The 14,388-nt window shown below is 50.9% G+C and overlaps 1 protein-coding gene across 5 annotated transcripts in view; it reads left to right on the forward strand.

Moving 5' to 3' along the window:
- VPS8 (VPS8 subunit of CORVET complex) overlaps positions 1-5,458 on the forward strand; it is a 291,073-nt gene extending 285,615 nt beyond the window's left edge. For all 5 annotated transcript variants that reach the window (XM_029065907.1, XM_029065914.1, XM_039912997.1 and 2 more), the window contains 2 exons: positions 2,977-3,057; positions 4,669-5,458. In XM_029065907.1, coding sequence (XP_028921740.1) covers positions 2,977-3,057; positions 4,669-4,818 — 231 coding nt within the window. In that variant the 3' untranslated portion in view covers positions 4,819-5,458. The remainder of the gene's footprint in view (positions 1-2,976; positions 3,058-4,668) is intronic.
- The last annotated feature ends 8,930 nt before the right edge of the window (positions 5,459-14,388 follow it).

Below are 14,388 nucleotides of genomic sequence, written 5' to 3' on the forward strand. Positions count from 1 at the left end.
GACTTGGAAGAGACATCCGTCCGGATGGATTAAACGACTGGGAAACTCAGCTCCGTCACTTGTCTGCTGAGTGACCTTGGGCAAGTCAACTCACATCTCTGTGCCTCAGTGTCCTCATCTGCAAAATGGGGATTAAGACTGTGAGCTCCATGTGGGACAGTGTCCCACTTGATTAGCTTGTAGCTACTCCCGTAGTACAGTGCCTGGCACATAGTAAGCACTTAAAAACTACCATTAAAAAAAACTCTCACATTCTTCTTAGTGGTTTAAATTTAAATGATTGACTTTTCCAGAGGGTTAAATTCATTCATTCAATCATATTTATTAAATTCTTACTGTGTGCAGAGCACCGTACTGTGTGCTTGGGAAGATACAATACAATAATAAACAGTGACAATCCCTGCCCATAACAAGCTTACAGTTTGGGGGCACGCGGGGAGACAAGCATCAGTACAAATAAACAGACCTCAGTACAAATGAGTAAAATTACAGATGTATACGTAAGTGCTGCGGGGCTGGGGTGGAGGGAGGGAAGGAAGCACGTCAGGGTGATCAGAAGGGAGTGGGAGATGAGGAAAAGTGGGGCTTAGTCTGGGAAGATCTCATGGAGGAGATGGGCCTTCAGTAAGGTTTTGAAGAGGGGGAAGAGTAATTAATTGTCGGATTTGAGGAAGGCATTCCAGGCCAGAGGCAGGACGTTGACCAGGGTTCGGCGACAAGACAGGCTAAATCGAGGCACATTGAGAAGGTTAGCACCAGAGGAGTGAAGTGTGCTGGGTTGTAGAAGGAGAGAAGCGAGGTGAGGTAGGCCGGGGCAAGGTGATGGACTGCTTTAAAGCCATCGGTGAGGAGTTTTTGTTTGCTACAGAGGTGGATAGGCAACCATTGGAGATTGTTGAGGAGGGAGGTGCCGTGTCCTGAATGTTTCTGTAGAAAGCTGATCTTGGCAGTGGAGTGAAATATGGACCGGAGTGGGAAGAAGCAGGAAGTTGGCAGGTCAGTAAGGAGGCTGATGCGGTAATATAGGCGGGATAGGATAAGTGACTGTATAATAATAATAATAATGTTGGTATTTGTTAAGCGCTTACTATGTGCAGAGCACTGTTCTAAGCGCTGGGGTAGACACAGGGGAATCAGGTTGTCCCACGTGGGGCTCACAGTCTTAATCCCCATTTTACAGATGAGGTAACTGAGGCACAGAGAAGTTAAGTGACTTGTATAAACGTGATATCAGTTTGGATGGAGAGGAAAGGGCAGATTTTAGCGATGTTGTGAAGGTGAGACCGACAGGATTTGGTGACGGATAGAATATGAGGGTTGAATGAGAGAGAGGGGTCAAGGATAACGCCATGGTTACGGACTTGTGAGACGGGAAGGATGGTGGTGCCGTCTACAGTGATGGGAAAGTCGGGGAGAGGACAGGGTTTGGGTGGGAAGATAAGCAGCTCTGTTTTGGACATGTTAAGTTTGAGGTGACAAGAGAATATCCAAGAAGAGATGTCTTGAAGGCAGGAGGAGATGCGAGCCTGGAGAGAGGTAGAGAGATCAGGGGAGGAGATGTAGATTTGAGTGTCATCCACCTAGAGATGGTAGTTGAAGCCTTGGGAGTGAATGAGTTCTCCAAGGGAATGAGTGTAGATGGAGAATAGAAAGGGACCGAGAACTGAATCTTGAGGGACCCCCCACAATTAGGGGGTGGGAGGCAGAGGAGGAGCCCTCCAAGGAGACTGAGAATGAACGGCCAAAGAGATAGGAGGAGACCCAAGAGAAGACGGAGTCAGTGAAGCCAAGGTTGGATAAAGGGAAGCAGCGTGGCTCAGTGGAAAGAGCACAGACTTGGGAGTCAGAGGTCATGGGTTCTAATCCCGGCTCTGCCGCTTGTCAGCTATGTGACTTTGGGCAAGTCACTTAACTTCTCTGTGCCTCAGTGACCTCATCTGTAAAATGGGGATTAAGACTGTGAGCCCCTCATGGGACAACCCGATCACCTTGTATTCCCCCCAGCGCTTAGAGCAGTGCTTTGCACATAGTAAGCACTTAATAAATGCCATCATTGTTAATGTTTCCAGGAGAAGGAGGTGGTCCACAGTGCAAAAGGCAGCAGAGAGGTCGAGGAGGATTAGGATGGAGTAGAAGCCATTGGATTTGGCAAGAAGGAGATCACTGGTGACGGTTGAGAGGGCGGTTTCATTGGAGTGAAGGGAACGGAAGCCAGATTAGAGGGCGTCCAGGAAAGAATTGGAAGAAAGGAATTTGAGACAGCGAGTGTAGACAACTTGTTCAAGGAGTTTGGAGAAGAATGGTAGGAGGGAGATGGGGTGTTAACTGGAGGGAGCTGTGGGGTCAAGGGAGGGGTTTTTTTTAGGATGGGAGAGACATGGGCATGTTTGAAGGCAGTGGGAAAGACGCCATTGGAGAGGGAACAGTTGAAGACGGCTGTTAGGGAGGGAAGGAGAGAGGGGGCGAGAGTATTTATAAGGTGCAAAGGAAAGGGGTCGGATGCACGTGTGGAGGGAGTGGCATTTGAGAGGAGGCAGGAGATCTCCTCTGGAGACACTGCTGGGAAGGATGGGAAAATTGAAGAGCGGGATGGGGAGGGACTGAGAAGGGAGAGGGGTGATTTTAGGAAGCTCACACCTGATGGGTTCTTAAAGTGTTGAAGGTACATCTTTGCCTTCCAACTCCTTTCTAGATTTAGGGTTCTGGTAGTACTTTGGAGCACACGTTTACTTCGCCTTCTGTTTGTAGTGGCGGTTATCGCATCAGGGAATGTGTGTGCTAACTCTCTTGTATTGTCCCCTCCCAAGCGCTTAGTACAGTGCTCTGCACACAGTAGGTACTCAATGGATACTGTCGATTGATTGTTCTCGCTTCTAAAGCTAAGTAATTTGCCTCTCGAGAGCCTAGAGGTACAGTCCAGCCACTAGATGGGGGTTGCTAACTGTATTTCTAACTTTACCTCATTGTGTTCCACAGGGAGGCTCAGAGCCGATTTTGGATCCACAGCAAATCCAGGCTTTTGACCAGCTCTGTCGCCTCTTCCGAGGACCTTCTAGGGTATGTGTCTGGTTGCCTATTTCACCTGTATTCCTCACTCCCCTCCTGGGCAATTTTCAGTTTGGGCCAAATTCCCGATCGAAGGCTCTTCTCCAACTTCTTTCCAAGTTCGTGTGGAGCTCTGAGAAGGGCGTAATTGCTTCCCAAAGAGCCTAGAGTAGGGGAGGGCACAGCCTGCCCTCAGAGAGTTGGGCTGCCCTTTGCCCAGACCTTGATGGGGCAGGATTCTGAGAAATGGGAGGTTTGTGAAAGGAGTCTCTTTGGCAGCCCTGACTTGTGTTTCTGCGAGGGCAGCGTCCCCAGAAAGAAATTGGCAGACCCACGAGTTTCACTCTTTGAAATACAAAGGCAGTTTGCTTAGATAGTAAGCTGATCATGGTCAAGGAACATGTCTTCCAACGGTAGTGTGGATCTCCCCCGAGGACACGGCCTAGTGGATAGAGCACGGGCCTGGGAGTCAGAAGGACCTGGGTTCTAATCTTACTTCTCCACTTGCCTGCTCTGTGAATTGGGGCAAATCTCTTAACTTCTCTGTGCCTCCGTTACTTTGTCTGTAAAATGGGGATAAGGACTGTGAGCCCAATATGGGACAGGGACTGGGTCCAACCTAATTAGCTTGTAATGAACCCAACCCTAACCCTCACCCTAACCTAACCCAGTGCTTAGCAGAGTGTTTGACACGTAGTAAGCGCTGAGCGAATACCATCATTGTTATCGTCATTATTACAGTGCTTGGCACATTGTGAGCACTCCATAAGTACATCCATCGATTGATGGGAGCTGTTTTTGACCCCTCAACTCTTGGACAGGTCTTCTGCACTTTGTCACGAGTAGGAAGCCCCTAATTCTTCACCCGCTGGAGAAACGGTCATAGCTCAGGGCGGGATCCATCCTATCTCAGGCCCTTTACTCCCACCTTTAAGGAACTTACCTCTTAAGTGTTGATTCTCATCCCCATCCCTTATATATGCATCTGTCACATCAGTTATATGTCCCGTTATTTATCGGATGGATGCTGATATTTCTTCCTGGCACATTTGCTCTGTGACCTATTTGATCCTTGTTTCCCCTGCTCCCATTATTTGTAAATCGGTTTGTAGGCCCGACTCCCCCGTCTGGCTATAAATTCCTTGTGGGTGAGAAGCATTTTTTTTTTTAAATAATATTGTCATGTTCCAGACACTGTTCTAAGCCCTGGGGTAGATAGATACAAGCTAATCAGGTTGGACACCGTCCGTGTCCCACATGGGGCTCACACTCATAATCCCTATTTTTTACAGATGAGGTAACCGAGGCCCAGAGAAGTGAAGTGACCTGCCCAGGGTCATACAGCAGACAAATGGTAGAGTCAAGATTAGAACCCAGGTCCTTCTGGCTATGCTCTACCCATGAGGCCTCGCTGCTTCTCATTTATTTTGCATCTGTTTTCTCCCACGCTTCATACAGTACTCAGGCACTGTACTGTGCCTGTCTTCCCTGCTAGAGTAAGTTCCTCAAGAGTAAGGATCATATCTACTTAGTCTGTGTACTCTCCCTTCCCGCTTGCCCCCCGCTCTCTGTGCTGGCCAGGCTCCGGCAGGGCCGGGTTCACTCCTTGCCGCTCTTTTGCAGCTGGCCCTCCTGACGGAGCTGTCCCAGACCCGCAGAAGCGAGAGCCACGGCCTGCTCGGAGCTGCCCAGAGGGGTCCGGCCCCCTACAGCGTCTTCCAGAATGAAAACTTCCAGCTGCACCTCACCCCTCCTCCTCTCACCGAGGACTGAAGGCTTTCCCGGGTCGACCAGCCCCCCGACCCCAGGAAGATTCCCGGGAGGATCTCTGGTCCCCCCGGCCCCCCCCCCATGATCCCCATCCGCCGGGTGGCCACGTCGCGCTCCGAAGCCTCCATTCCCACCTCTTCACCCCTTCCCATGGGTTCCTTCCTGGCACACTCCCCACCGAGGGATTTCGTGGTTTTCCGGACGAGCAGGAGGGTGTCACGGCGTCTCCGTCCTGGCTCGGACAGCAGCGGGAAAGGATGGGTTCTTCCCCCGGAAGCGCGGTGTCCTTGCATTTCTGGCCTAGTGGTCCCCCGGCCCCAGCCAGGGGGTGAAGCCGGATCCAAGGGAAAGGGGACGGGATGCCTGGGGGACAGCTCTGGATCCAACCAGGTTGCGTTCCTTGTCCCCGGGGGACTTACCTTACTCATGTGACCTTCCTCGAGGGTCGGCGGAGCAGGGCGGCGCCTGGCCGTCGATGGGCCTCGACAGAACTCGGCCAACCAGAAGGCGGCTACCGGAGGGGCGTCTTCGGGACTGGCACTCGGGGGACGGTTGGCAGGAGCCAGTGAAGGGACCGGACTGTAGTGGGCTCGGTTAGAGTTTCATCGCTCGCTTTTTCCAATAAATAGCTGTCTCCACCTTCCGTCAGCCTGCTGCTGAAACCCGCCGCCCGTCTCTGGGGATCACGCTGGAGTCGCTGGTTGACTGGGGCCGGGGGCTCGCGCGGTCGGAGCCCTGATTGGTGCATTAGGGGCTTGGCGGGGACGAGGTTGAGCTGGGCCTTCCTCTGCCCCTCAGCCAAGTGGACGATCTTGCAGTTGGTGGGCATGCCCGGCCGAAACACCACAGCTCCTACGCCAATCTTCCTGCCGCCCACCATTCCTGGCTGTGGATGCCAGTGGGGGCGCATAGGAGGATGTTAACCAACAGGACCCTCTAGCTTCTCTGTCCCCCACCATGACATAGAGCACAGGCCTGGAAGTCAGGAGGTCATGAGTTCCATTCCCGGCTCTGCTACTTGTGTGCTGTGTGGCCTTGGGTAAGTCACTTCACTTCTCTGTGCCTCAGTTGCCTCAACTGGAAAATGGGGATTGAGACTGAGAGCCCCGTGCAGGGCAGGGACCACGTCCAACCTGATTTGCTTGAATCCACCCCAGCGTGTAGTGCAGTGCCCAGCACATAGTAAATGCCTAACAAATCCCATCATTATTATTATTATTCGCAGTAACATCTCATTGTGACCACTTGCCAATCAATCAATTGTATTTATTGAGCACGGTGTGCAGAACATTGTACTAAGCTCTTGAGAGAGTACACTATTACAGTATAATGGACACATTCTCTAATAAATAATAATTATTATTATTATTATAAGCCAGGGCTCCCCGGGAGACAGGTCACCATGGGGTGGGTCCCCACCAGGGGCAGACACATGGGGAGGACCACGTCCCGCCCGGCTTCAACCTGATGGGAGGCGGTGTGATCCTGCACACGCCCGCCAGGGCAGTTGAAGCCCCTCTGCCTCCCCATCAGCCACCGCGCGAGCAGTGGGATCAAGTTCTCAAGCTGAGGGGTCATCATCATCATCATCATCATCATATTTCCCCTATTAGCACTCTTCTAAGCGTTGGGGGAGATACAAGCTAATCAGGTTGGATACAGTCCCTGTCCCACTTGGGACTCACAGTCTTCATCCCCATTTTACAGATGAGGGAACTGAGGCCCAGAGATGTGAGGTGACTTGCCCAAGGTCAAACAGCAGACCCCCATGTCCTCTGTCTCCCAGACCCACAAGGCTGCACTGGCTGGAGAAGTGGGTGCAGCATGAATTATATTAACGTCTATCTCACACTGTAGACCGTAAACTCGTCGTGGGCAGGGAATGTGTCTGATGTGCTTTTCCGTTGTACTCTCCCAAGTGCTTAGTACAGTGCTCTGCACACAGTAAGTGCTCAATAAATACAATTGACCGACTGACCGATCAGGTGGGGGTGGAGGCAGCAGCTAGGCTGCAGCCAGGACCTCTGCGGAGGAAGGGGCGGGATGCGAGAGGTTCCAGGCTCGTAACGTTGTTTGTTTATTCATTCATCTGGTTGCATTTATTAACAGTAATAATAAAAATAATAACGATGATGGTATTTGTTAAGCGCTTACTATGTGTCTAGCTCTGTTCTAAGCACTGGGTAGATACAAGGTAATCAGGTTGACCCATATGGGGCTCACCGTCGTAATGCCCATTTTACAGATGAGGTAACTGAGGCACAGTTAAGTGAGTAGCCCGAAGTCATGCAGCTGATAAGTGGCGGAGCAGGGATTAGAACCCACAACCTCTGACTCCCAAGCCCGTGCTCTTGCCACTAAGCCACGGTGGCTTCTCTTTAGTGAAGTCATGTGTGCAGAGCACTGTACTGAGGGCTTGGGAGAGTGCAGTGTAAAAATAAACAGGCAGTTCCCTGTTCACAACGAGCTTATCGTCTAGAGGGGGAGACAGACATCAATATACGTAAATAAATGACAGATATGGACGTAAGTGCCGTGGGGCTGGGCGGTGGGGAGAATAAAGAGGGCAAATCAGGGTGACACGGAGGTGTGTGGGAGAAGAGGAAAGCAGGGCTTAGTCAGGGAAGGCCTCTTGGAGGAGGGGGCCATTGTCACCGGGCCGAATCGCAGGTGAGCAATAGGGAAGCACAAGGCCGCCGAGACGTGTCCGTCCGGTCGGCGGGGCGGGCGGGAGGTCAAGACCCGCTGGGGGAGGTTCGCTCCACGGTCGATGGCCACAGTCCGGGAGGTTGAGGGATGGAGGAAGGGGAAGCACCAGACCCAGGAGGTAGGGGGAAAACGGGACCCCTTGTCTACCAGGCAGAGCAGCTTGAACGCTCGTTTAATTGAAGTCAAGCAGCTGGCCGAAAAGGCTGGGAAGCCAAGGCTTCTTTTCCCCACGCCCCGTGTGTTTTGGGTTTTTTTTAATGGTATACATTAAGCGCTTACCGTGTTCCAGGCACTGTTCTCAGCTCCGGGGTAGAGACAAGCTAATCAAGTTGGACATAGTCCATGTCCCAAATGTGGCTCACGGTGAGAAGCAGCCTGACCTAGGGGAAAGAGCCCGGGCCTGGAAATCCGAAGGACCTGACGTCTAATCCCTGCTCTGCCACTTGTCTGCTATGTGACCTTGGGCAAGTCACTTCATTCCTCCGGGCCTCGGTTCCCTCATCCGTAAAATGGAGATCGACTGTAAGCCCTATGTGGGACAGGGACTGTGTCCGACCCAATTACCCCAGTGCTTAGCACAGTGCCTGGCACATAGTAAGCGCTTAACAAATACCACAATTATTAATTATTATTCATCCCCATTTTACAGATGAGGTAACCGAGGCGCAGAGAAGGAAAGTGATTTGCCCAGGGTCACACGGCAGATAAGTGGTGGGGTCGGGATTAGAACCCAGGTCCTTCTGACTCCCAGACCCTTGCTCTATCCACTAGGCCGCGCTGCTTCTACTCAGTTGGTTTTCCCAGGGTCCGGTGCCAGCAGGATGCAGCGAGGTTTAGTGGAAAGAGTACGGGTTTGGGAGTCAGAGGTCGTGGGTTCTAATGCCGACTCCGCCACTTGTCTGCTGTGTGACCTTGGGCAAGTCACTTAACTTCTCTGGGTCTCAGTTACCTCCTCAGTAAAAATGGGGATTAAAAAATGTGAGCCCCACGTAGGACATTCTGATTACCCTGTATCTACCCCAGCACTTAGAACAGTGCTCTGCACATAGTAAGCACTTAACAGATACCGTAATTGTTTTATTATAATTATTATGATATGGATTCTTCTCATCTATAGAGCTGGGGAGCAGCAGGAAGGTGGAGAAGGATGGGAGGTGCGGAGCAGAAGGACCAGTTTGGAGCTGAATGGGATCATATTGAGCCTTGGGGTTTGCGAAACTGGAGGGAGCTCAAGCACCGTGTGACCTTGAGCGAGTCGCTTAACTTCTCAATGCCTCGATTTCCTCAACTGTAAAGTGGGGATTAAATCCTCCTCATTCCAATTTAGACTGACGCCTCCGGGAGTTTAGACGCCTCGGGGAGTTCCGACCTGAGCCCTCTCACCCGACCCAAGATGAGGAAGCGCCCCGCCGGCACATTCGAAAATCATCGACCGGATTCCCTCTGCAGCTGAACCATTTTCGGGAGACAGTGATGGTTCGGTTCATCACCCCCGAGGGAGAGCTGCCGCCCCCGGGGACAGCTGAAGTGAGTGGGTTTGGGTGGTGGGGGTGCGCTAGTGACCTGGGCTCTCTGTTCCCACTCAGAAATCCAGCCGGGCCTCCCTATCCCCTCCGAACCCCGTGTCGTCCCCTCTCCTGGCTGGGCCGTGAGGTGGGGGGGGGGTCGAGAGGACTCCATCCCAGGGCTTCCCCCCGGCCTCCAGGTCACCTGCAGCCCTCAGCCAAGAGTCAACGCTGCTCCATCCATCTGCTGCGAGCAGGAAACCATCTCACGGCCCAGGGCAAAGTCCACCGTCCAGGAGTTTGGCAGAGGAAACCCCAGGCCCACGAGACCCCCGGACTCCCAGGCCCCGGCTTTCACCAGCAGGGGAGGTTTAGAACAGGAAGAGGGGAAGATTCTGACATCTCTCCAGTTGCCCGGGTTTTTCCCCCCGGCAGCCTCAGTGTCTCCTCTGTATTCTGATCAGCAACACTCAGCCGTTTGGTGCAGCTAAAGCAGTGGGAACCACAGATATTTTCTGGACTTTGGCACATATTTTCCAGACTTCGACTGGGCACCGCTGTCAGCACGATTTCTTTTATTACTTTGCTCCCCTGTAATTATTTTTGTAATTGCTTCACCCTTTTCCCCAGGAGATGTGAGCTCCGCTCTCCACTCCAACCTTTCCCTGCCTTCCTCCAGCTCTCCATTCCCGGGATCTCGCCTGTCCTCCGAGATCAGTCAAACTAGCTGCGGGCCTGCCAAGGCTTGCAGACTTTTCACCCTCCTCATCTTCATCCGCAGGTTCCCTGTGAGGTAGGGTCAATTTCCAGTCCTCCTCCTTTCAGTGCTCTCTCCTTACTTATTTGCTTATTATCCCCCCCCCCCTTCCTTTTTCTTCTGCTCCTGGCTCTTTCCTCTCCTCACCCTTCCTGCTCCCTCTATTCTTTATTTTCATGTACAACATTATATGGTCTCAGTTCAGCTAATCCCTCCCTCCCCCTATCTTTCTATTTCTTCTCTCCCTTCCTTCCTTCCTTCCTTCCTTCCTTCCTTCCTTCCTTCCTTCCTTCCTTCCTTCCTTCCTTCCTTCCTTCCTTCCTTCCTTCCTTCCTTCCTTCCTTCCTTCCTTCCTTCCTTCCTTCCTTCCTTTCTCTCTCTCTCTTTCTCTCTCTCTCTTTCTCTCTCTCTCTTTCTCTCTCTCTCTTCTCTCTCTCTCTTTCTCTCTCTTTCTTTCTTTCTCTCTTTCTCTTTCTCTCTCTCCCTCTCTCTCTCTCCCCATGATACAGTGGCTAGAGCCCAGTCCTGGGAGTCAGAAAGCCGTGGGTTCTAATCTTGGCTCCCCCACTTGTCTATTCTGTGACCTCGGGAAGTCACTTCATTTCTCTGTGCCTCAGTTACCTCATCTGTAAAATGGAGATCGAGACTATAAGCCCCATGTGGGAGAGGTCCTGCGTCCAACCCAATTTGCTTGTATCCACCCTAGCACATAGTAAGTGCTTACAAATGCCATAATTATTATTACTATCTCTCTTCCCAGTCTTTCCTCCCAGCCTAGTATTCTAACTCTACTGGAAGGAACTGTGGGAAATTGGTGGGTTAGATGTCTGGCAGGCCAGGGTAGGGGATTCATAGCCGGGCTCAAGAGGACAGACTGAAAGGAAAGAGATCAGTCTATCAATCGGTGGTATTTGGATCTGTACCCTTTAAGCACTTGATATTCGCCCTGCTCCCTTCAGCCCCACAACTCTTATGAACGTATCCGTAATTTATTTACATTAATGTCTGTCTCCTCCTCTAGAATGTAAGCTTATCGTGGGCAGGGAACATGTCTGCCAACTCCGTTATATTGTACTCTCCCCAGTGCTTAGTACTGTGATCTGCTCACAGTAAGCATTCAGTAAATAATAATGATGGTATTTGTTAAGCGCTTACCATGTGTCGGGCAATATACTAAGCACTGGGGTGAATACAAGCAAATCAGGTTGGACACAGTCCCTTGTCCCTCAATCCCCATTTTATAGTAAATACCATTGATTGATTGAGCATTTACTATGGTCAGAGCTCTCTACTAAGCTCCAAGACCCTGGGCAAGTCATTTAACTTTTCTGTGCTTCAGTTACCTCATCTGTAATAATGATAGTAAAAATAATGGTATTTGTTAAGCACTTACTACGTGCCAAGCACTGTTCTAGGTGCTGGGGTAGATACACAGTAACCAGGTTGTCCCATGTGGGGCTCACAGTCATCATCCCCATTTTACAGATGAGGTAACTGAGGCACAGAGAAGTTAAGTGATTTGCCTAAAGTCACACAGCTGACAAGTGGCAGAGGCAGAATTAGAACCCACGACCTCTGACTCCCAAGCCTGTGCTCTTTCCACTGTGCTACACTACCCCTGCAGTTAGAACATGGCCCGGCCCATAGTAAGCGCTTAGCAAATGCCGTGAGAAAAAATGTTTAACAAATACCATAAAAGAGGTAGGTACAGACAATCCCTGTGCAGCAAGGGATTGTGGCTTCAAAGGAAAATGGAGCTGTTTCCCACTGACCCTGAGTGAGGCCCTGAAGGTGGGGTGACTAACCTGCAGTCAGTCAGTCAGTCAGTCCTATTTGTTGAGCACTTACTGTGTGCAGAGCACTGTATTAAATGACTAGAAGCAGCATGGCATAGTGGATAGAGCACGGGCCTGGGAGTCAGAAGGTCACGGGTTCTAATCCTGGATCTGCCACTTGTCTGCTCTGTGACTTTGGGCAAATCACTTCATTTCTCTGGGCCTCAGTTACCTCATCTGTAAAACGGGGATTAAGACTGCGAGCCTCATGCGGGACAGCCTGTATCTACCCCAGTGCTTGGCACATAGTAAGCGCTTAACAAATACCAACATTATTATTATTATCAATCCTGGATCCTCCACTTGTCTGCTGTGTGACTTTAGGCAAGTCACTTCATTTCTCTGGGCCTCAGTTACCTCATCTGTAAAATGAGGATTGAGGCTGTGAGCCCCACGTGGGGCAGGGACTGTGTCAACCGATTTCCTTGTATCCACCCAAGTGCTTAGCACAGTGCCTGGCACACGATAAGTGCTTAACAAAGGCCATTATTATTAAGAATATAACAGGCGCATTCCCTGTCCACAACAAATTTCCAGTCTTGAGGAGTAGAAGGGACAGGACAGCTCCAGAATAAGGGTGGGTCGAAAAGGAGGGCCCATCCTCCTATCTTAGTGAAGCCAGTGTCCTGGGGATGGCCTCCAGTTGTCATCTTGTACAGTGCAGGGTGACCAGATGGCCCAGATTCATCTGGATGCTGAATGGGAAGAACCATGAACCCCTTCCACCCCTCCATAACCTTCCCCCCTTTGCCCGGGAATAGCAGCAGCACCGCCAGCTCCATATCCCGGAATGGGCGGACTAAAGCCATCCCAGAAAGTCAGCCATCATCAGGTTTGTGCAAATTCTTTGACTTTCATTGTAGTTTGAACTGCGGCACTCGGAGTCACTTCATTCAATTGTATTTACTGAGAACTTACTGTGTGCAGAACGCTGTACTGAGTGCTTGGTAGAGTTCGATACAGCAGTAAACAGACTCATTCCCTGCCCACAATGAGCTTTCGGTCTAGAACGGGGGAGACGGACATCAATGCAATTAAATTAATGATAGATATGTACAGAAGTGCTGTGGGGCCGGGAGTGGGGGAGAGCGAAGAGCAAGTCAGGGAGACGCAGAAGGGAGTGGGAGAAGAGGAAACGGGGATGCTTAGTCTGGGAAGGTCTCCTGGAGGAGATGAGCCATCAATAAAACTTGGAAGAGGGCGAGACTAACTGCCTGTTGGATCTGAGGAGGGAGGGTGTTCCAAGCCAGAGAATGTGAGTTCATTTTGGTCAGGGATTGTCACTCTTTATTGCTGTGTTGTACTTTCCCAAGCACTTAATACAGTGGTCTGCACACAGTAGGCGCTTAATAAATACGATTGAATGCAAGTGTACACTCATGCACGTGTGTGTGTGTGTGCGCGCGCATGTGAGTGTGCCTGAGGACCCAGGCTCCTTCCCTTCCAGAAGCAGCAGTTTCTCTATCCTAGGGAGATGAGAGACCAATTAAGGAAGGTCACCTGGAGGAGATGCGATGTCAGGAGGGCTGAGAAGATAGAGAGGGGCGTTGTTGGCCAGATGTGAAGTAGGGGGAGTTTCCAACATAAAAAAAAAGAGGGTGTAAGCAAAGAGTTGGCAGTAGGAGGGACAAGAATGAGTGAAGAGTTCAAGCTGGGGTGCAGTGGGAGAGGAGTGAGGATAAGTAGGGAGGAAACAGCTGATGGCAGGGAGCGTGTCTACCAACTCTGCTGCATCGTACTCTCCCAGATACTTAGTACACTGTAGCTCTGTGCACAGAAAGTGCTCGGTAAGTACCACTGATTGACTGATTGAGCATGGCACAGAGAGGCAGCATGGCATAATGGATAGAGCATGGGTTTGGGAGTCCGAAGGTCATGGGTTCTAATCCCTTCTCCGTCCCTTGTCTGCTTTGTGACATTGGACAAGTCACTTTACTTCTCTGTGCTTCGGTTTCCTCATCTGTAAAATGGGATTGAGACTGTGAGCCCCACATGGGATAGGAGGGACCGTATCCAACCTGATTTGCTTGTGCCCAACCCAAGCGCTTAGTACAGTGCCTGGCGCATAGTAAACACCTAACAAATACCGTAATTATTGAATATCTTAAAGTCAATGGTTTGGAGTTTCTGCTCTACGTGGAAGGAAATAGGCAACTGTTAGAGAGTTTGGAGGAGTGGGGTGATATGCATAGACTGATTTGAATGCAGAGACTGATTTTAAAATGTTTTGGGCAGCAGAGGGAGGGGTGGACTGGAGAGGGGAGAGTCTGGAGACAGGAAGGTGGATGAGGAGGAGGCTGATGCAGTTGTAAACCAGGATTCAAGTGCCTGAACCAAGTGCTGGCAGTTTGGATTGAGACACTTAAGCCTTCTTTTCAGGCACCAGGATGTCTCTCCCAAACAGACTGGGTGTGGGTGGGGGGGGCATCACTAAGGAGACCAGGCATAGTTTATCTAGAAGCGGGAATCCAGTGTCTCCCTGTGCCAGAGGGTGTCTGCCAGCTGCACTAGAAAGGGGTTCCTGAGAGAACCTAATAATAATAATTAATGATAATTGTGGTATTTGTCAAGTGCTTACCATGTGCCAGGCACTGTACTAAGAGCTGGCGTGGAGACAAGCAAATCGGATTGGACGTAGTCCCTGTGCCAATGTGGGGCTCAAGGTCTCAATCCTCATTTGACAGATGAGGTCATTGAGACCCAGAGAAGTGAAGTGACTTGCCCAAGGTCACGCAGCAGACACATGGGTGGAGGTGGGATTAGAACC

The sequence above is a fragment of the Ornithorhynchus anatinus genome, chromosome 1 (assembly GCF_004115215.2).
Source record: "Ornithorhynchus anatinus isolate Pmale09 chromosome 1, mOrnAna1.pri.v4, whole genome shotgun sequence".
Taxonomy (NCBI): domain Eukaryota; kingdom Metazoa; phylum Chordata; class Mammalia; order Monotremata; family Ornithorhynchidae; genus Ornithorhynchus; species Ornithorhynchus anatinus.